General features: G+C 41.4%; 1 protein-coding gene across 1 annotated transcript in view; it reads right to left on the bottom strand.

Moving 5' to 3' along the window:
• FNDC3B (fibronectin type III domain containing 3B) overlaps positions 1-23,634 on the bottom strand; it is a gene marked incomplete at its 5' end in the record, with an annotated part of 143,564 nt that overhangs the window by 86,196 nt on the left and 33,734 nt on the right. The window contains one exon of the mRNA XM_082287954.1: positions 2,370-2,446. Within this exon, the coding sequence (XP_082144080.1) occupies positions 2,370-2,446 (77 nt within the window). The remainder of the gene's footprint in view (positions 1-2,369; positions 2,447-23,634) is intronic.

A 23,634-nucleotide genomic window follows, 5' to 3' on the forward strand; every position in this document is an offset into this window, starting at 1 on the left:
TAACTAACCCTTAGCCCAAAGAATTGCAGGGACATGAACTCTGATCTGAGTGCTCATATCTGCCAGAGGTACACAGAGGTTTGTCTGCTGGAAAGATAATGCAAAATATACTGGCTCTTTGAAGAGCTGGTCTTTGAGAGCAAAACCATAGCATGAAAGATTTGAACTGGTGCTGTGTATTTGTTTTCTAGTATTTTCCTGGATCATTTCCTGCCCTGGCTAAGCCTCATCATTGGGATGATCTCCTTAACATCAACAAACCCAGCTTCTAGTCACAATTATTAACATGGTCCTTGAAGTCTAGAAACAGAGTCTGTGTTTGTGCTGCTTCCAGTGAGGCCGACCTTGCAGGGCTCGCATCCTCCTGCCAATTCTTCCCGAGAGGTAATGAAGCACCACGTTAATCCAGGGCAGCAATCATTCGATAACTCATGCAATATTCAGGGCTAACACTCACAGCTCACACAGGCTTGGCATAACTAAATGGAAATAAGATTTCATGCCTTTTTTTAATAGGCACTGTTACTTCTCCGCAGGGGTACTGCTGTCTGCCTGACTCTTAGATGTGCACTTTGGGGACAAATCAAACCAAAATCAAATATATTTTGATTCATATCCCAGAGTGCATTAATTTGCCTTATAGCCTTTCCCTTGACATGCTAAATTTAAGTTGTGTTCTAATTGTTTATCATAAAAGAGTGGGTTAAACTATGAAGCAATAGACAAAAGCAAGAGCAAATAAGGCAGACACATTTATTGCAATAAAGAGCTAATTTCATTACTACAGACTTTCAACTACTATTTAATATGACGCAGTCTGAAAGGCAAGAGGGGCTCACTCACCACAGAGCAGAACACACATTCTGCTGCACAAAAGCACCAAATACAGAGTTTCCCCCTAAAACTTTACAACATATTTCCAGCTCCCTGGAAAAACTGCTTCAGAAGAGGGTTTTTGGTTGGATTTTTTTCTGGTTAAGAAACTACTTAAAGGCTGCTTTAGTGGAATTATTATGGTGCCCCACAAAAAGCTTTACAGAAGAACTGGGCTCAGACAGAGATACAGCTGGAAGACTTTCATCCCTCCGGTTTGGAAAGCATTCCAATTATACCCAACCATTTATCTCAGCACAGAGGTGGAAAGGTATAAACATTTTAATATTAAAAAGGTGTTAGAAGTTATTTCAAAGGAAGAATAAATCTTCAGGGAAACCTCTGCATGATATGGGCCAGTTTATTAAATTAGGGGAGCCCATGAGGAGCATTAAGTACCAAATGCTGTCTCAAAACTCCAACCACTCCCCTTGGGAGGACTGAGCAGCAGGAGGACCACCCTGACATCCTGCCCTCTCTCCTAGGCTGGCTAACAACTTCCCCCATACTTGAAGCATGTTTTCACTCTGTTCAGAAGTCAAAATACCACAGAGTGATTGCAGTATTTTGTGGGATTTAAGTATGACGCCATCCACAATTTTTCAGAATTACACAAGCTCACACGTTTCCTGGGGAGAGGAAGGGACTCAAGGACATCATCTATTTTCTGCTTGACAAGATGCCAAATTATATCTATCAAAAGGTCTTATGCTATTCATCAAGGATATGTGAAATACTTTGCATGCTTTTAAGGAAGCTTTTGGTCCAGGTCTCAAGGAAAACGGTGAAACTATTGGATTCATTGTATTGTTCACAGCTGTTACGCCTCACATCAATCTTTTGGTTTGGTTTTGGTTTTGGGTTTTTTTTTCCTTACCTCAGAAAGAGTCTAAGCTTTGCAGAAGATGGAAGGAACAATCTGGTAATCTGGGGTTATTTACACAGAAGAGCAGTAGCTGTTCAAGAGTTCCAAAACCTAAGAGCTCTGCGAAAGCTTTTCCATTTTTTCCATAAATAGATGGTTAAATCACATTTATTCTTGAAAACACACCAACACCTCCAGTTCTTGGTATGCTGCAGGATTTCTGCTGGAAAGACACTGAGGATCAACAGTATATTTTACAGCTATAGTGGCTCCTTCTCTCTCTTCCATGGCCTCCTACCCCTTCTGTCACACAATAATCTGAGGCATTACCCAATATCAAGGACTTCTCTCCCTCCCACAAACAATACAGTTGCACACATAGGCTCAGTCTGTGTGAAGAGCTTTTGCTGCTGCTCAAACCCCAAATCTACTACAAATACCAGTGTGTAAAGGTGCACATCCCTGGCCACTTGTGCAAATGTGTGTGTAGTATCACTAAAGAGGAGGAGTATGAAATACATGTATTATCATTTTCATTAAAACTGCTAAATTAAACTTCAGCCAAGTAGACTTCTCTATGTGGATCAATGCTTTTGCTTTCACATCCATTTTAATTCTTCAAGAAGCATACCTGTGAGATATAACCAGGAGGCACATGAATAGGGGGAATGGATCCATTGGGTGACATCATGGGAACCTCTGCTGGTCCTAATAGAAAGAAAGTAATAAGATATCAGTTTTTTTAGTTGAAAAAATAGTATAATTGCTCAGAAAAGGTTAAAAATAGCTTTATTTTTGAAGCCTGCAATAACAAAATGAGCAGCTCCACTAATTTCTGGTATATGGAAAATGCCTTGTGCCATCATTCTGAGAATAAGATCATTGTTCAATGACTTTACCATATATTCTGCTGAAATAATATTTTCATCATAAAACAGCTAGAACATAGACTTTATATTACCCACTGATCAACTCATACAGCATTAAGCAGTAACACAATATGTCCTTTAGCAGCCCACAATTCCTATATTGAACTCTGGTTAAGTTATTCTTGTTGAAGGCATAGGAGCAGGGAACAAAGCAGAAACTGTGCAGCCTGGAATTAGGCAGCTCCCAAGGAAAGCGTCCAATTGTAGCAAAAAAAAAAAAAAAGTCACATACGTGAAAAACTATCTATCTATTTAAGAATGCACAAAGACCAAATTCATTATCTCAGCTATTCAGACTAACCTTGGAATGTGGTTATACAAGCAAGAAGCTTATGGTTTCCACTCTGAAATCCAGCCCTGAACATGTAAGTTCCATTTTGAGGCACTCAGTACAAGTACAACAAAGCAAGTGCCATAACCACTGTGCTTCTGGAAATGGAGCCTCACAGCTAAAAGAAAGTGTCTAGATAAAATGGAAATCATTCTCTCAACTGCTCATTGATTCACCCATTAACTCTGGGAACATCACACGGAGCAGTCAGTAAAACAAACCCCCCAAACACAACACAGATGTTTGCAATCAAGAGTTTACTGCTTGGAAAAGAAAAATTAATTTCATTCTTTCCTTATTACATATTAAAATCTGACACTGAACTGTTAATTGGCCCATTTGCCCCCATGGTCAAACTCTTCAGAGGAGCTCAGCAAGAGACTCTGCTCCTTGTCACTGCAAACTGAATTCCAGCTTTGACTGACAACACAAAAGGTAACTCCATCATCTCCTTTGATGGAGAAGCCATCCAACATCTCCAAACCATATCATGTTCTGGGGAAGGAAGCTGAACACTAAAACATATGAAGCACTTCAGGCACAAATGGGATGGAATGGCCTGTAGGAGTGACTGCTCCTAAAATTTAGACTAATCTAATGAAATCTCCAACAACAAACTGAGTCAGTCTGTTGTCTGATATCAGCAAAACCAGTCCACATTAAATTAGCAGTCATTCCCTATCCATGTGCATTTTTATACTCCTCAGGCTGCTTCTGGTACAATCAGCAGAACTTCCCACCTCCCAAAATCCAAGTTACACACAGGAATCCATCTGAGTTATTTTTATCTCCCCTTATCTTGGATTGTTTTCTCTATCCAGTTATTTCCAATCTAACCAGCACCTACAGATTTTACTGCTCACATCTAGATGTCAAATATGGTAAACCATCATCAAGTGTATAACGGGAAATGGGAACTCTAAACGCTTAAATTTAAATATTTTGGATCTGGTTTTTCTGGACTTCATACTTTCCTACACCTATGTGGGGAACTTTACCTACACTACAAGCCCAGTAAGGGGAAAAAAAGTTATTACTACTTATTATTCAGCTCATATGGACTTCTCTCTTACCCTATGGCCCTCATAACAATATTTATCTCCCCAGACAGCCAACAATTTTAGTGGCAATGGGAAAAATTCAGCTTGAGCAGTAAGTGATTATTGGGAAGCAGCTGCCATCTAAATGGCTTTATTTAAATCCATCAAAAATATGAAGTGACAATTGGTTCAGAAAGAATTTCACAGAAATATTGTTTGAATAAATGTGTTTTCCCTATCAAAAAAAATCTCTGCAAACTTCTTTTGAGGAATATAGTTTTTCATTTCTCTCTGAACTCACTCTGGTCTGTATACACTGCCAAGTTTTGCTCCACAGTAAGCCGGACAGTATATAAAATGTAAATGCTGATATTGTGAATATGCAACGACGCCTTTTTGGGGGATTTAATCCACACTGGATTATCAAGAGCTGTTCAGTTCCTCAGGACAGAACATGCTTGAGAATAGGTAAAATGAATAGTTAACAGTTACGCAACACATTCCTTGTCAGTGATGTCTCAAACCCAAAAAACTGCAAGAAAAACTGTTGATATAAAATAAAAAATCCTGAGCTCACCACTGAAATAGAAAATAATTTAAATACTGCACGTAAATATTGCTCAATAGAACGAAGCTTTATGCATAATCTTTTTCAGCCCCTCACCAAAACTTCTTTTAGTTGTACTGGCCAGTCGTTCTCAAAAATAGCTACTCTGACTCGGAAATAAACTTAAAAATGGGACCGTTTTGGAGTTTCTACATAGAGAGCAGATATATACAACAAATAAGCAGCACTTTGCTCGGCATGCCTCATATCTGTCCTTCCAAACCTTGTGCCAACTGCTCATATGGAGTAGTGATCTACTTGCAGGAAGAAATCAAACTCCCACACTGATACTGTTGACTGTAACACTTCCACTCCAATAAAAAAAAAAAGGAATATTGTGTTTTATCATCAAAACGTGCACTGTGCAAGATGAGTCTTAACCTTGCATATGACCCACAAACTGTTAAAGTCATTTGGATAACAGGTTTTAAAAGACTGACAGCCTGGTGATTTGCAGCTAGATTTTGTTTCCAGCGCTTTGATTTCAGGGTTAGCCAAATGACTTTAGCATACATTATTGCATTCCTCTCATCAACGTTATCAAAACAACTTCAAGTGGTAGTAAAATAAAGACCCCCACCTCCACAGCTCAATGAGTCCCAGCAATTATTAAAGATTCTTCTTGTTGTCAAACCATTCCCTAATTAACACTAAAATAAAACCAAACGTTTTGTTTGGCTTGAGTTTTGTTTGCTTGGTTTTGGAGTTGGGTTGTTTTGGTTTGTTTGGGTTTTTTTTCAGTATTTTTGGTTATTTCAAATAGTTTTGACCTGTTAAAAAGCAGAACTTTAGAAGAGGATGCTCCTCAGCTGCTTCTATTCACAGGAGGGATGTAAGTAATGTGTACTCTTGGGAATCACAACTTTGCAAGTTTTAATTGAAGCTCGTGGTTCAACACAAAGTTTACTTTAACTGAGAAACGTCCCTCCATTCTATCAGAGATGCTGCACACTGCAGTGAGCTCGCTGGGAGTACTTTTCAAACCTCTTAAAAAACAGGGGTTGTCTCCTGAGTTCCTAATGAAACTGAGCCAGCAGAGCTTGGCCACCTCTGCCAACAAAGCCACCGGCCAAATTCCACCCCGAGCTTCTTTCTCGGGAATACAGCACATCTCCTCTGACTCCTGGAGGGCTGCCCTGTCCAAAATGCAGGTGCAAGGAAATTATTCCCCCTCCTCTGACAGAAGAGGAAAAGCAGGAGGCACCACGCTGGAAGCCCCAATGCCCACCTCAGCAGGCAGGTGCCAGACCCCAGTTGTCCCCAGCAGACAGAGCACAGTTTCCCTAACACGCTAATAATTAACAGAATAAAACTTTGAATAAGTAAAAGAAGCAACTCAGCCTCGTATTGTGGCAGAACTATTAACAGCTTGACACCCCAGTCTGAGCCTTTCCTCCTCTTCCCAGACACCTACTCTCTTGTGCTGCTCTGTTGCCCCTCTGATGGCATTAAAGCTGATTATTTTAACCATTTCAGATAACCAACAAGGTTTTGCAAGTCTATTGCCTGTTTAAAAAACACCTGCATGCTCAGTCTAACAAAAATGACAACAATCATTCTATTCCTTCTTGTGCTGTGTTTTACTGGGTGATTTTATTGCTCATCAAAATAGGGCTCCCTTCCACCTCTGTCTCCCACTTGCCCTGGCACAAGGATGTTCCTGTCATGCAGAGATTGACAGTTCTTCCGGTCATTTGTATTCCTACAGGAAAAAAGTCACCATATACTTCAGAAATTTCTGTCCCAAGATTTTCAAGGCTAATTATAGCCTGGATTGCAACCCACGACACTTTCAAATTTCTTGTACAAAACCAGTTTTGGAATAAGTACGCTTTTTTCCTTGTTCCCTAGTGACCTTTAATGCATGCATTAAAGATCACTTTAATCAGTTTTCTTTCCTTAAATTGTAGAGGCCAGAATCTGGCATTTCAGTTCCTCCAGCTATAGCAACACTTTTCCTATTTCCCTCTTTCCACATAACATTATAGGGCAAAGAAGTCATTTTACCACACCATGTTCCTGAGTGCTTAGAGACCATTGCTTTTCTCTCTTTTTTATGTCCCCTGTAGAATATTTTTCACATCCAGCTCCAGCACACCGGCATATGTTTTACACAGTGTTTCTAGTGACTGTTTTGCAATTACCAAACTCTATCAGGCTTTGTTATTAAGTTCCCATTCTGACAGCAGTTACTGGAAATGTCCTGAAGTTCAGGAATTTCTCAGCCCTGTTTCCAGCAAACACATACCAATTTACCATTTCACACCACAATACCTGCACTAGTAGAGAAACAATATGAAATTAAGTGGTTTTGCAATTTGAGTTTGAAAGTTAAGAATCCTGTACATTTTAATAACAAGAAGCTACTGAACTAGCTAAGTAAAAAATTAAATCCAGGGAGGTAAATGCATTATATTTAATAAAGCTTAACTGTTAAAATTAACCCATGAGAACTTATTCGGCCTCCCCCGATCCACAACAAAACTGGTATCACATCTTCACATGTGGTGTTTCTCAAGAAGTAAATCTATGAAGCAAGAGGTGTGACAGAATGAAAAGGAGAGATAATTAAAGGGCAAATTGGTCTGCTTTGCTAAAACAAATGACCCAGGGCTTGCTGACCTTGGCTGGGACCCAAGGGTTTGCATTTTCACATGGATGAGCAGCTGTTCCGGAACAATTTCCTCAATGAAACAAGCACAAACAGGCTCCCTGTCAGGCACACGTGTCTTCTCCCTCCACTTGGTTATTCTCAAAGCAGCTTACGGACTAAACAAGGTGATGACAAGAAAAAAAAAACCCTGGATCCTTCCATTCATCTTCTTTCCTCTGCAGCAGAGCTGTGGTGAGCATTTTTCCCAGCCTTTCGGCCACAGCCTAAAACTCTTTGTTAGCACAAGCAAACATGAGCATGTCAGAACATTCTGTAAAAACCTTTAAAACAGGATGTAAAGAGCTTTCACATAAAATATCACCAGAATTTTGAGGTGCACTCTCGCCTAGACAAGAGCTAATTCAGCCACTAATTTAACTCTGCTCCTGTATGGTACAAGGCAGAGTCTTGGTTTCTACCCAAGTTCCTAGGACACAGGGGTCTTAAACCTGCTGCTGATCAAGATCTAAATACTTTGTCCTTAGATCGGTGTGAATTTGTAGATTAAAGCAGCTCCACATTCGAGGAAAAAAAAAAAGGAGTAGCTTAAACAATATTAAGTGCTTGAAGGGATGACAGCTTTAAAAAATACCTTTGGAGAATTCTGAAATGGCAGAAAAAAGTCCCACTCATGCTGCATTCAATCTGCCAATGGCAGGGTAGTGAAAGGTGCTAAAATAATGTTACCAATAACCCTGTGCTTTGATAAATGTAAGAAACGTGTCCAGCACTTGGCCATCCCACAGCACCAGCTCATGCCTGAAACAGGCAGCAGGCAAAGTTTTATCCTGCTTATCCCTACAGATCTGTCAATATTTTTAAGATGACCTCATCTACACACCAAGATGTGAATGAAAGGATGCTTGCCACACGCCCATTCACACTCTGGCACCTCAACTGGTTATTTTCTATTCAGATCACAGTTTAATAGTATGAAGTAATTCCTTCACCTTTGAAGAGTACAAAAACATTACCAAAACCCTCAAGTTTAACAGAAATGGCTCCATGAATTTCAAATTATCTTGGATCCCGCAACAAATGACTATTTAAATGTAAATGGAATGTCTAAAAGAAAAAATGTATCAGCCTGAGAAATCCTGCAGGTGCATGGCTTAACCACCGAGCACAGTCACCTCTGTATGTGCAAACACAGGGTTTGACAGTGGAGATTGAAGCACTTTTGATGTAGGTAACACACACTTCTTGAACTCCTTTGTGACTTCTGTGACTACTTCGTGTTTTTTCTAAATCCCAGGACTAGATTAGGAGAGGTTACAAATACAGCAGTTCTTTACTCACTCTCACAGACTGTCAAGTCAATTTGCCGTAAACATAATTAAAAATAAGATGCCAAACCAATACAAGTTATAAAAAACACATTGGTGTCTTGGAGTTCCAGTGCACAATCATTTTTAACACCAAACTGCAAACCCCAAACACTCAAGTGACACATTCAAGCCCTTGGACTCTGCAGCCACAGACCCGACAGTACCAGCCACGCTCCAGTCTGGGTTTGACTGATGCTTTCAACATGTGCAGACAAACTCACTCAACCAAACATCCAATCAAACCGCTCAGAAATTCCTGCCAAATGCATCCAGCAGACAGCTTCTAGAGCATTTTCTGGCTTATTTACATGATGGCACCTTTGCTGTTTACACTGGAGCCTCTTGAAAGCCGCCTGCGTTACCGGTGTTTGCTACTTGACCTGCTGCACACAGCGGGAGGCTCGAGCACATCCAGTCCGGAGTTAAACAACAGCACCCCAAGCTTTCATGTCAGAACCACAAGACTCCTACTCAGCAGCGTGCTGGTTTGCAATGTGTGTCTCCCAGATGTTGTATTCTGGTTTGGGGCCTATTCTAGAAATAATGCCATAACCTGTAAAAACAGGAAATTAACTAAAAACTATCAGTTGCCCTGAACATGCCCTGTCCAAAGCAGCCACGGTACTGCAGCAGTCACAGAGCAGCACTACTTCAGCCAAATTCTGAGAGGAAGTCAGGTTAAATGCTCACTTCTGTCCACCACAGAACTATGAATTAATAACTTTTCAAGCATCAAACGTTTGTTGTTTCAAACATGAAGTGGTTTGCATTCGGAGATACTCATCCTGAGAGCACAAGGAGTTGTCCTACTCCTCACCTGCCATCCTGCACCTTTGGTTTCGGGGATCACCACACTGCACTAATTTAAAAGCAGAGAAGAGTCCAGACAAGGTCAAAAGGCTGTCCAGCATCCTGGCACATCTTCCCCTGGCGCATCCACAGCCTCTCCTCCTGCCATGGGGCTGGAAGGGAAGGAGGAAGCACCTGGGGACAAGGATCCAGTCCCAGAGCGTATGGCTACCCCACACCAGTGACAAAACACCAGTAACCACATTCTGCAGTGATGATATTTGTATTTACACATTATGAGAAACTTGGACCATCTCAAGCTCACTAAAGTCTTTCAAAAAGGTTAGAACAAGTAAACTTGTTCAGCCACAGAGAATGGAGCTGGACAAGGTGGATTCTTCAGTTCTTCAACGTTCCCAGGTGGGTTTTGTTTCTTTTTAAAACTAGACCCATGTATCTATCACTCTAGAGTTTCAATTTACAGGCAGCATTTTGGAGTGGAACATTTTTTGTTGTTTTGAACAGAAACTGAGTATTTTCCTGTCCTAATCTGAACAAACAAGTCAAGAGTCTTTTGCTAAAATAAATCCTTTCTGATGGTTGGCTCACCAGTTGCTACTGCAAAAACACTTGCAAAGAGTATGTTGCAATACTTCAAGCATTGAAAATAAGCATATTCCCATGGAAATTCACCAGATGGGCTACAGATTGTAAATCATAAATGTCTAGACTGAAACACAAGAGACAAACATCTGTCTAAAATCAGTTGACTTGAATGGCAAATACTGTTAAATAAATTAGGACTACTTTGGAAACAAAGAGAACAACCAACTACTTGAAAACATCTGAAATTAATCCATTAGCACACAAGCCACAACACAATAACCTGAAACTGGAGAGACATTCATTTCGTGAGGAATATTAGCCCAAGATGACATCCTGACATCTGAGGCAGGAGCACAAAAGCGTTTCTGTGACCCAGCACCACGTTACCCCACAAGGACTCACGAATCCATCCCCAGAACATCTGGCTGGAGCAGGGTTGTTATTCTCCTCGCTTCACGAGTGAAACTGTGGGACAAAGTAATGAAATGCCTGCTGCAGGGTCACACAGGAAGTTTGTGGGAACGCAACTGGACACAAACCCAGAATAGGATTTAGGTCATAAAGCAATACTTAAGCCTGACTAAAACTTCAGACTGCTAAAAAATTGTAGGGTATCACAGAAAAAATACTCTGTTTTGGAAAAAAAAAAAGTCTTCCTCATATCTACTATCTTCTTTTCCTTTGCATAACCATTTGTTTTATGACAAAAATGTGCCAGAATGTCCATGGACAAACAGAGAGAACAGCACTACCAAGAAACGTGAGAGAGAAAAGATTTTGCACAGAAAACTTTGGCCTGTCCCTTGCAGGGGGCTACACTAGAGAAAAGGAGACCACAAAGCTGAATTCAGAAATGGGGAAAACCCATCAAGTAACTACTGTCAGCCCACACAAATGATAGGAGATCTCTGTCAGCATCAAAAAATCTCATTTATGAAGCTTTTACACTGCTAAAGCTTTGAACAGCAAAAGGACCCTTAGGATTAGGACCCTCCAGCTCAGCTTCCTACCAGATCTATACAAGCAGTGCACTAACTTTTGACCTCAGTTTTAAGGGAAACACATGTCCTGAAATGAGAATTATTTTATTTTTGCACCAGTTATCAACAGCATTGCCATTTGCATACAGTATGACACTATTCGCCTCAAAGAGAAACAACAGGCCATGAGAACATCACTAAAAATGTTATTTTTCCCTTTTCAATTTTGAGACAGCTCTTCAACACATTCTAGTGATGTAAATGGTTTTTGGGGAATGTGTGTGTGCATTGGTCAGCTTTCAGCCACATTTATAAAAGGGCATTCACTTGCAGAAAGTTTTGTTCTCTGCAACAGGTTTATACAAACGCTGAATGCTCAGCTCTGAGCACAACCTCCATCAAAGGCAGCAATAATTATACAACACCACTTTGCTGCAACAGTAGAAGAAAATGCTCCAATTATTCATAATATAATTATTGCATTCCCATGGCAACACCAGAAGGACTGTACAACTGGCAACAGAGCCAAACCTGGCCAACAGTGAAGTTACACAGAACGTTCTCTTCCACCTGCCCCAAACAAGGCAGCAATTAGGTGACAGCTATTCTTTACCTGTCCACCCACAGGAAGAAATATCAGCCAGCCAGTGAAAACTGAACTAAACCAAACCTCCTACCCCCTCCCTCCCCACCCAGCCCTGCCACAGTGCCACCCATCACCATCACAGGGCTGATGAGTTTTGTTTGTGACATGTCTGGATCCTGAACTTCAGTGAATCATCTGAAAGTCTCTGTTTGAATGTGCTCATCAAAAACACAGCAATTGGTATCCACCTGTCACAAACAAGCACTCTTTATCGTGTGAGGGTGGGGAGGGAATGACAGTCATGAATACTGGTGGTTCTCAGGTATGTGCTGGGCTATTTTGTGAGGCTGTGGTGAACTGCCATCTCCCTGGAGTAAAAAGCACATTTCATATATACATAATATAATATACGTATTTTTCATTCATACATATATATTCAGTAAGTCTTAAAACCAAATTTCACTATATATTAATATTCTCTGTCCCTCTGTTGTGAGTTTCATTTCAGTACTTCACTTACACCAGAATTAACGTGGAAAAAAATTCAAGCTAAAATGTAAAGTGTGACATTCAGCACAAGGCTTGGAGATGCTGTTGGTGAGCCCAGGGTTTTCCCAGCTGAGCTTTGCTCAAACCAGAGACAGAGCCAGCTCCTCCTTCCTTCACAGGGCTTTCACAATTTAATTCTCATTAAGAATTAAAAAATTAAAAGCTGCATCTTAAGTGGAGAATTCTCAGAGCATTGTTCTCCTAGATCAGAGTGCAGCAGACAAATATTTCTGTGAAAGCAGGAGCTGCTGGAGCACCAGCTCTCCTCACTGATGCTGCTTCTTCAGCATCTCCAGTGACCGAAGCTCCATGAAATCCCCACTGCCTACCTGCCTTTGCATTGGAAACATGTCCAACTTGCACTTCTTTCCTCTAACATTTTTGCTTCTTCACTCTCCACTCGTAACAGAGGAGCCTTCTATTGTTTTCCTTCCAACAACCTTTCCTGAAATCCCTCACTGCTCCATCTCCCTCGAGCCTATCCTTCCATAGCCCAAACAAAACTCATTTTCCAAGCTTTTCTCACAGCTCATGTTCACAGAGCCGCCCCCCCCCCCCCCCATTCTCTTGGCTGCTGGTCTCTGAACCTCTTGCAGTCGTGCCAAGCCTAAGGAAGGTGCTCAAATCCCACCTGAATCTCAGCGAGGCACAGGAAGCTGGTTATGCTGACTCTGGTTCCTCCTCACAGCTTCCACTCCAGCAGACTCTTCCTCAGCTACACAGGGGCTGTCCCAGAAAGGCACTAATGCAGTTTTTCACATCCTGCTCTCGTTTATAAACACTCAAGGTGAGGAGGAAGGCTGTGAGTCACCAGGTTATGCTTGAAGGACCCTGTCATCCTGCCCTCCTTTTCACTTCATCTCTCATATTTCTGAGCTGAGCACGGAGCACGTTAGTTGAGTTGTGTTTAAAACATGCCTCTGGGCTACTGACAACACTGCATCCTTCAAAAAATAAACCATAAATTCTGATTTTCTCATGCTCCCAGACAAAAAAAATCCTAGCACACAGCACGATGTAGCGGGGAGACTGAGACTCTGCCCTTTCTATATAAATTAACTGCTGATGAGAACCAAATACCATGTAATTAACTAAATTATTCTAATTATTCAAATAACACTTCCAACCGGAATGGTTCTAGGACGCTTTCTCCACAGCACGTTTGAAATACTCTGAATTTTCAGGTGCAATAAAGGGGATTTTTTGTTGGCTACAGCAACTGCGAAACTAATTTACTACCCAAAATATTCATCATGCAGCTTGCTAGAGATTAAAAGCCCCCTGTCCTCCAGGGAACGAGCATTTCAACTGGCCATCACTCTTCAGAGCTCATTACAGAGTTTTCGAACATGTGAGTAAAATGCTTTTCTTTCAGCATTTCCAGGTCTTCGGCGTCTCCCTCCCAGCAGAGGAGGAAAAGCCGCGCCTTGCCGGGGGCTGTCTCCGCTCAGGAGGCTCCATGGGCGCAGTTGCGTTGGAATAATCCCATTTCTGGGGCCCTTCCCAGGCTAAAGAGGTTCCCAGAGGGATTACCCACACGGCAGAGGAGCCCGCCATGACAACTCCACCCGCAGGGCCTGGAATTTGCAGAGAGGAGTGGGGCGCGGGGAGAAGGGATTTAGCCACTTCGCAACTATTCAAGGAATGCTCTTGATTTCCTCTTAACAACCTTGGGTTGAAAAACTGTCTTCTGAACTATTTGAATTTCTACTTCAGCTCTATTGTTGGGATCTAACATCTCAGTTAGTAAAGGAAGTGGAGAGTCCAAAGGGAAGGGAGGGGAAGTGGCAGCTAAGAAAATATGGGTAATGACAAATTTCGAAAGGTAAAATTCTAAAACATATCTTTGGTCATTGTGGTTTGCACGCACAAACAAGTGCAAGGACTGTGAGTGTCCTGACAGAAATAGGGAGCACAGCAGCCTTAATTTAATCATAGAAGCACAGAATGGTTTGGGATGGAAGGGACCTTTAAAGCTCACCCAGTTCCACACCCTGCCATGGGCAGGGACACCTTCCCCTAGACCAGGCGGCTCCAAGTCCCATCTACCCTGGCCCTGAACACTTCCACGGTTGGGATAATCTGACTGATTAAAACACAAATCTCACCCACCTTGTTTCATTTAATTTATTTTTGAGCAATAAAAAAAGTAAAGAAAGCAAATCCCTCTTTCTAGCATTTCTGTCCCTAAACAACTTTGATGTAGGTTGAAACCATAAATTCTGCTCAAGTTCCAGCTCTCAAGTTTGAATGGTATTTCTACAATCCCAAAACTTCACACAGATACAACTGTGCAACTAGAGCACTGCAACCACAACCAAAGCGCTTCACTCTGAAAAGAGGGAAGATTCCACAGGCATGTTCTTCCTTTTCTTTCTCCTCGCTTCCACTCAAGCAGTGAACAGCATTTATTTATTTCTAAACCATTCCAGTGACCAGGCAGCACTGCCATCAACAGCAGTGCTGATGAAGGGACAGGAATACCTGGAGTCAGAGTTGCTGCACATCCAACAGTATCTAACACGGAGCAAAACAACTCACTGGGTCATACGAGTTTGTGCATTAGCCCTCCCAGCACACAATTAAAAAAACCCAAAATAACAAAAACAATTTGTCCTGGTGACTCAGAGTCTCCACAGCTCGAAGAAAGCCCTGTTTCTGTAACACTGCATCATGCTGGCTTCAGATCTATTCTCATGGGGCTCAGGCTCGTGACTCAACTGTTTTCCCCTGTATTTGCTCATGCAGTTGCCCATCAAGAAGTTACTGAAATGTGCACACATCATAAGGTCTGGCTAAGAAGCAAATAATGCAGAGAAATTAGTATCACTGGAAAATACAGAAAAATCCCAATATCACTGTTATTTTCTTTGGAAGTCCAGAAATTAACACTCACCAACCTTTGTGGTTAAAGACTGCGTTGTTTACCACAAGCCTTTCTGATGTTAAGATTGCAATGATGTGCAGCAACTGAGTTGGAAAATACCAGAAAAAAGCATTCCAGAGAAACACACCTCATGCACTTGCTGCTTTATTTGCTGGGAGTGTTTAATAGGTTCATTTCATTATGTTAAACCATTTTACTCAACTTCTATGTGATTTCTAAGTCTGCTGTGCTTTTATTTCAGACCTAGAAATGGGTTTCTGGAGAAGAAAGAGGATGCATTCAGAAAAAAATACTTCATGCCACAGACATGTACTTCTCTAATAAGCTTCTTGTCTTTATCTGCAGCATCCCTAAAGACCTAATACGGTGATTTTTTCCAAAGCAAAGAGTTCAAGTTTTGACCATGAGCTTCTCATCTCCTTTTCTTTCTGCTCCTTTCTGCTGCACACTCTCTGTATCACACTCCTGATGCTGCATTTCACGTCCAGGTCACCCCAGCCTTGGAAGGCAAGTGAGCCTCTGGTTTGTAGGCAATGACACTGTCCACCAGAGAATCTGAACATGAGGCATTAAGTATTTTTATGCTGAACCCCAGACATGAGCTGGCAGAACAGAATCAGAGTCACCTCATTTATTTGCCAAGAGAAAGTTGAGCATCAAAAATTACACCTTGCACAGAACAGCATTAAAGAACCTCTAAATCCCATCACACATTACCTTGCAAGCTCTAATATTCCCTTTATAGGAGAGCACAGCAAAGAGGAGAAACTATCAGACAGCAAGAGAAAGAATTAGGAGAAGAAATAAATTGTAGTGATGCTCATCTCCCTAACTACTAAATACCTCTCCCTCAGTATCTAAGACTCAACAGTGAAAGAAAACAACAAAAAGTTATCTGAAAAATGTGGTTTGTCACCTCACATTTTGTCCTGCATCTGAATTACATTAATCAGTACAGTTTGCATTAGGGAAAATATCTTTTCTAAAAACTTTGCTGTGTCAGTGCAATAGAAATATTGTTCCAACACCATCTGTTTTAGTGATTTCCCTCCTTTCTTTCTCTAATTTCTATATGTCAGAGCACAGTTATACACAGTGTCATACATGAAATAATTCTGAAAAAATTAAGAACAGTGAAATTTTAACCCATAAATTTGTGGTCATAGAAGATTTTCATCCATCCCATGTGATATACTCTAGCCACATCTAGGTGAAACCCCAGAGAATGCAAAATGCCTCACAATGATCTACTTAGGAAAATGTTTACAGTGACTGCGTACACAGCAAAATGTTCACTTTTCCAACACTCATCCAAAACTAAGGATATCTCTTTGCCAAATCAGTAAGCAGCAACTTTCAAGCAAGCTGAAACCATTCTCCAACCAAGCTTTTCCTATAGAAAACACAAATTTGCCAAAATCAAACTACATTTCATGGAAAACTTTAGTGCCACTCTGATGAGAGCTGGGCAGGCTTTTCAAGTGACATTCAGCAGCTGCCGTGGAATCTCTCCCCCTATCCACCAGGAATTCAAAAGACCTGACAAGCTAAAGATGCTTTCAGGATCTTCCTGCACCCACTACAGCGAACCTGTGGCCATCTGGGGGTTAGTCTGGGCTGCACTGCCCCAGATCCTTCTGGTAAGAACACATTATGCATTTATGTGTCAAACAGAGAAACTCACAACTTGGCACAGTAGGTGGTACCACAGTCCTTACAGCTGGTGTCAGACAGGCAAGGCAGCAGCCACAGCTGGAGCCCACCAGCCTGATCCTGTGTTTGCTGGTGGTACAACATCTCTGGGTTTAACTCCTACACTGGCATGCTCAGGTTTCAAGCTTAGCCCATTCTTCCTACAAAGGCCAGTTCCAAATGAGGTTCTGGTAAGATGTGGCCATAACTGAACACCTCCTTATAGGTTACTCTACTTTAGAATTTGGCTTCTGACTATCAAGACATTAACGATAAAAGATAAGGGAACATCTGGTAAAAATTGCTGTTGCGATTTAACTTTGCCTGCTTTAAGATAAATTTCTTACCATCGTGCACTCACAGATACTTTACAACGCAATAACACCACACTGAATCCATTAGCCAGAGCCATTTACAGGTATTCCATAAAAATGTGCACCACATCCGGATATTTTATCAGCATCTCAAAGTACAGCAAATTACACAACCCTCAGAGAGTGAATAACTTCCACATACAATTTATAATATACTGTGAAGAGCTTATAAACACTCCTAGGTGGTTAATTTTTTTTTGGTTTTAATGTTTTCTCACTATAAATGATTGACTATAGTTTATGTCAATACTGACTGGAGAATGAGCTGTCACTATAGAAACAGTGACAGCAGAGAAGTCCTTCCTCCCTCTCCTGCACACAGAAGTCCCGGAACAAACACATTCTTGTTATTTCTTAGATAATGTGTGCACACTGTCAAGTCCTGAGCAAAACTCAGGATTTTTTCACTTGGCTTTTAAATGCATTTTTTATTTCCCGTTTTCACAACAGCTTTTCCTTCCATGCAAAAAGCTCCGCCACTTTGGAATTGCAAAATTGCTTGTGAAGCATTCCGAAAACAAAAATAGATGAGCACTGCACTTAAAGGAATTATAATCCATGTTTATTTAAGTTAGATATAAATATAGTTTGGGAATGGGAGAATGCTGCTTGGGGGAGGGAAGGGAGCAAGGGCAAAATTTTGCTTGTGCTGCAAAGAGCCTCAAGTTACTACACTACTTTTTACAATTTTTAGATCAATTCACCAAAATCGTATCAAGTTATCTACAACCAAATACCACAAGCATAGAATTAAGCTTGTATAAAATCCTTTGACTCCAGATAAGCTTGCACAGGTAATGGATCAATTAATGCACATGCTGCTGTGGAATCAGGCCTTACTATGGTAATTTTCCAAAACACGAGTGTGTTTACAAACTACAGCTGAAGGCTAAGAAGATGAAATGAATTATTTTACAAGCTCTACATTAGTCTCCTAGAAAAGAGCTGGGATGAACTTGCTAGTGACAGCAAACATTTTTTCAAATAAACAGAGTGGTATGTTAAAAATGTGCATTTACAATTTTTTTTCCCCAAGAAATAGCAGATACAGCAACACTGTAATGTGAAGAAAAGTTTAAATCTAAAAATATAGCAACAAATGGTAAAAATCCCATCCCTTCTTAACTTCCTTCCCTTTCTGAACCCCTGCATTAAGGCAATGCTCTCATACGGTCACTAAAGGTTTTTTTGACATTGCAGAAGGCTGAAAGGAATATTTCTCTCTCTCTCTCTCGCATTCAGAGAGCCTGAGCACAAGAGGAGCTATTCAAGCCGTGATGGAGTGCCTCACAGAGACTGCAATATGTTCCCAGTTGGCAAGCAGAGATCTGTTTGGACAGTGAGCCCAGCCATCCCCTCGGCAAACAGCAGCATTCCTGGGACGCGGCGCAAGGAGCACTGCGGGCCCTTGTCGGGGCTCCCGCAGCCCATCAGGTTTGGGCTCCAGAACAAACACCCCTTTGTGCCCCACTCACAATTCAACAGGCTCTACAAGAAAAAAAGCTGTCTCCCTCCACTCAGCATTAGGTTGGGATTCAAAAAAATATTCAAAAGCTGGAAAACAGGGAGGAAATACCGTGGAATTATAGTTAAGTGTATCTTTAGTAGCTTAAACTTTTGGACAATATTACAAATCTGCCTTTGGATACTTACCTGGTTCCTAATGCTATGGCTTTTTGAGTGCTTCTAAAGTAACTAATCACAATCACCAAGCGACAAACAGGCTGCAAGTTAGCAGTGGGTATTAAAACTAAAATACACCCTCAGCCACGGAACAGCAAACTGCAGCTTTTATCCAGCATCAGCAGCCAGCAGTGGGAGCCTTCCCTAGATATGCACAGAGATCTTCTGCCTCTCCTGATCATATCTGCCTTTCAGGTGGGCACAGAGACGTTCACGCACCCTCACCAGCCTCCTGTCACCCATTCTGGCAGGGGTGAGGGCAAGGGAACCGCAGGTTCATGCCTACGCTCCTTCCCCTCTGCCCCACCTCGCTGCATCCCGGCAGGAATGAGCCAGGGCTTCATCCCCATCTGTGGTTATAACATCAGCTCCTGCCTCAGGAAGCTGGGAAGTCTCTGCAATACAAAGAGACTGACATACGGCACCAGGCCTCCAAGCAATCAATGGAAGTAATTAGCTTTTCTCTGCCCGACGTGTGCTCCATCTTAACTATTGCTATTTTGAACTTGTGGAATTCATTAACTCAGCCCTAACGGAGAGACCCACAACTTCTACATACTTAATCAAACGTCCTGCTTCTAATAGATTCATGGAGGGGCAGATTCAGAGAAAAAAAAAACCTCAAAACTACAAAAATCCATGCGAACAGCTCTGTTTGAACACACTAATGATACAAAGGGGCATTGCATCACCACAATTCCACCTCCTGTTCTGAAGCTGATGCTTGTCCCCAGTATAGTCAGTAGCTGGGCTGGAGGTGGGTTTTTTGGCTTGTCTGTTGTTGGGATTTTAGGAAGGGAGAAGAACAGAGTAAAACCAGGAGCAGTTTTCTACTCTGATACACCCCAGTTCAAGAACAACCTTCCCATGAGCTCCTTGACATGTTCAGTGAAGAGGGGCAAATTCCTTCTCCGAAGCTTCAAAAGGCATCGTGCAAAGGATGAGCAGGAGAAAAAGGGAGGGTAAGTAAGTGGGAACCCTGAAACTCATGGGATGTTTTTTCCATTTGCCTCCCAGCTTTCAAGGCTGGCAGCACCATGTCTCTCAGGTACTGCCCTGCAGCCCTCAGCAGAGCTCCATAAACGTTAGGAGAGCTTGTGTGTATGGAAAAAGTCTGTATTTACACTGCAATAATACACCACTCACCATAAGCCTAAACATGAATCCCAACCAAAGGGCTTTCCCTAAATGAAGGGGACAGGGATCTCTTTAAACATTAAGTGCAACAAAATTATACCACGGAAACTCTGGGACATTATTCAAATCATCCACATGAATAAAACATCCCACTTTTGCCAAGTTTTGTTCAAGCTGACTTCAGCTTTCTGCTTAAACAAACCTCAGGCAATACTGACATCATTTGTAGCAGAGGCAGCATTTTATTTAAGCTTGAAATCTGAGGGTGTTGGGTAGATTACCAAATAAAGAGTTGATTTTTCATCTAAAGAATCTCAAATGACCCGACTTCAAAGGCTGGATTTAGACTTACTAAGCCAATGGAAAACAAACATCTTTAATCTCCACACTGACATTAAACTCAAACAGAAAATAACTCTGGGAAAAGCCCTTTATCATCAGGCTACGACACAGAAATAGGGGAAAGGTGGGAAAAAAAAAAAATCCAGATTACTCTACATGAATAGCCTGCCTCACAAGCAAGGTTACCTAGTTCCTCTCTTCCTGCTATCTTTTTCCAGCCCATTTTATTCCCCTCTTCTTCGAATGTTAAATTAGGCCAGGCACTGAGCCTCGATTAACACACCTGAACACTGAGAATTTACTCCAGGGCAAATTCAGGCATTAAGACACATATGCCAACACCTAAATTATCCATCCTCTACATTTAGATGCTACTGCACTTTAGCTAAGAACTAAGTAACACATGAAAGAAGACACGTCTGGCAGCACCAAGTGATCATTTCTTGGCCATGGAGATACCAAGTTATTAGACCTGAAGCCTTATTTCAGTATGGGATTCAACTCTGCCTGTTCCTCATCTTTGAAGACTAGAAACCATGTGCCAGGCTAAAAAAAGACACACTAAAATCAATCATCTTCTTCCCCATCTCAAAAACAACTGTTTCCAAAAACTGCTCAGAAACCTAAAATATGCAATAATCCCCAAAAGAAGAGGGTAGAGAAGGAAACCATTTACCTTTACCACAGGAACATGGCCACCAAATGATGTGCAGCCGAGGTATATAGAGGTGACAATCTGCCACTGAGATGAAACAGGTCTGGGTTTGAAGGCAGGAGCGGTTTAACAATGAACAATGGAAAACAAAATTCAAAGAAGATACCACAAATTGTTTGAAATTACGAGATGAAATCTATTTGGGGGAATTCCAACACAGAACCCAAGGCAGCACGTCTATCTGTATTCAGGCACGAGAAGGTACGTCATCTACTGAAAGCTGTTCCAAGCCTCACGACTCAGACTTACAACAACATATCCACAAGTAATAACATGCCATCACATTTCTTTTTTAAACAACAGCATTGCCCTTCTTTTGAAAAGGAATATCAAGTTTCCTGCTGAATAAATTGAGGGAGCCTCATTATTTTTAGCACGCTAAGTGAGCCTGTCAATCACTTACATAAATACATACAATTAGTTTGATCCAGCAAGATCCTGAACACATGTAATTCTCAGACTTTAGAAACCTGACCGACCCACAAAGGCACACACAGTATCTCACAAGTATGGAATTACATGTACTGCGTGTAGCTTAAAAATACAGTGGTAGAAATACAGCACTAAATGGAGAAGTCCACACACTCCCTTTGCACAGAGGCACTGAAGCATCCATCCAAGTTTCTTCTGGATTAATTTTATCATTCCAGTGTTGTCAGGTGGAACATGGGGCTGAACTCCACCACATCTTTGAGGTGTAAACAACAAATGAACCCCATTTGGTTAAAGGCTCTTGAAAAGCCCATGATCTTTGGTGACGCTTTGGAAACTTTCCCCCAATTCACCTGTCAGTTTTAACAATGCAGAATACCAGTCTCCATGGGGCAGAACAACACAGAGAACCCATTAATTACCAAATGCAACTAGCACTGTGCAGATGCCCCAGCAGAACACAGCAGGAGCTTCTGCCAGGTCATTACACCTCAATTTAATCTGCAGGCTTGCCGACAGTTCTGGGTAGGTGTCTGAATCTAACTTGCCAAATTAAAAGTTTGAGAACAGAAAACACACAATGCTGCTAACTGGAAAGCAGTTTAAAATATTCTTGAATGGAATTGTTGAATATTTATGGACAGAAGCAGATCAGCTGTAACCAGAATGGAAAACCACCCACATTCCAACCCCCACCTTCAAAACATCAAGCTGGGAATTTGTGATGTATAACTTCAGAAAGGTCTTCAAGGAAATACAGCCTGGGGTTTAACTACCAATTCTGCTTTTGTCCAGATGGAGAAAATAGCTTGTAACTAAAGGAAAACCCATTACTGCTGAGGAGAGGGAGTAGATGGAGCCAGACTCTCTTCCAAAGTGCACGGCACTACGATGAGAGGCAACAGACAAACTCAAACACATGAAATTGCAATCACATATAATGAGGACTTCTTTCTTTTTCTTTATTCACTCACCGTGAGGGTGATCAAATGACAGGCTGCCCAAAGAGGCTGTGGAATCCCCATCCTTGGGGATGTTCAAGACTCGGCTGGATAAGTCCCTGAACAACCTGCTCAGTTTGGCTTTGTGGATGGCCTTTGGAGATCCACCTAACCTACACAATTCTATAATTTAATTCTGCAGGAAAAAGCTTTAATGCTGTACAAAGGCCTGGAAAGTGCTATCTGCAAAGGCTTTTTAAAAATACAAGAATTAAAAAACAAAGACATGCAAACAGCATGAAATGTACCATAATAATGAGGAAAGTTTACACAATACAAGGTTTCTACTCATGTCTGTTAAGTGAGTTACGGTCTGTTAATTACTCCACGGCAGCCAGTTCCTTATGAACCCACCAGGCATGAAAAGAATGTGAGCCATATCAGGTAGAAAACACCTGGAAATTTCTTCTGCCACAATTTGTTTCAACACTTACTAATACTGTGTGAATTACTTATACAAAAAGACAGGAATGCACCAGAGTACCAAGGAAAGTCTAAGAATCTTTGAGACATTTCATTTTTGGAACTTTAATCCTGCTACCTTCTCAGTTTTCCTCTGATGTAGGGTAAACAGTGTGGACAAAGCAACTTTCCTCTTGAAAGCATTGCTTCTAAATACTCCTGCCATTAGCAAGAGCTCCTAAACCTGGCAGGTCACTGTTGATATGATCAAACAGCACACAGCTATTTAATGGAGTCCACTGGATTAAAAAATTACCCAGCCTGCATTCATCTTTGAACAGTGAAATTGTTTTTCCTTTATTTAATTTTAAGACTGCCATTAAGAAAGCCTATTAAGAAAGATCTTTTTAAGCTCTCAAAAGTATAGCTGGATACTTTGTACCACTGCTACTCATGATCAGCATTAAAATCATTATAATCAGATAATTTCAGGGCTTTAGGGAACCATGCTCTACCATCTGGGGACTGACCACACTGCAGTAAATCAGGCACAACTCTATAGCTGTTGAAGGAATTTGTATTATAAAAATATCGAAATTAATCTTACAGGCCATGTTTTGCTATGTATCAACTTTAGTAACAAATAGGGTCCAAATGATAAACAAAGCTCTTAACAAATAACAGCTGACAGCCAGGAACAGTTTGCAGATGGCAGGAGAACACCACCAGGAGTGGGACCCATGTGGCACAGGCTGAAAACCTCCATCCAGGAGCCCTGTCCGTGCTGCAGCTGTGTCCATCCTCTTCTGCCTGAGCATCACTGGAGCACTCAC

Source organism: Coloeus monedula, assembly GCF_965178545.1.
Source record: "Coloeus monedula genome assembly, chromosome: 10".
NCBI lineage: Eukaryota > Metazoa > Chordata > Aves > Passeriformes > Corvidae > Coloeus > Coloeus monedula.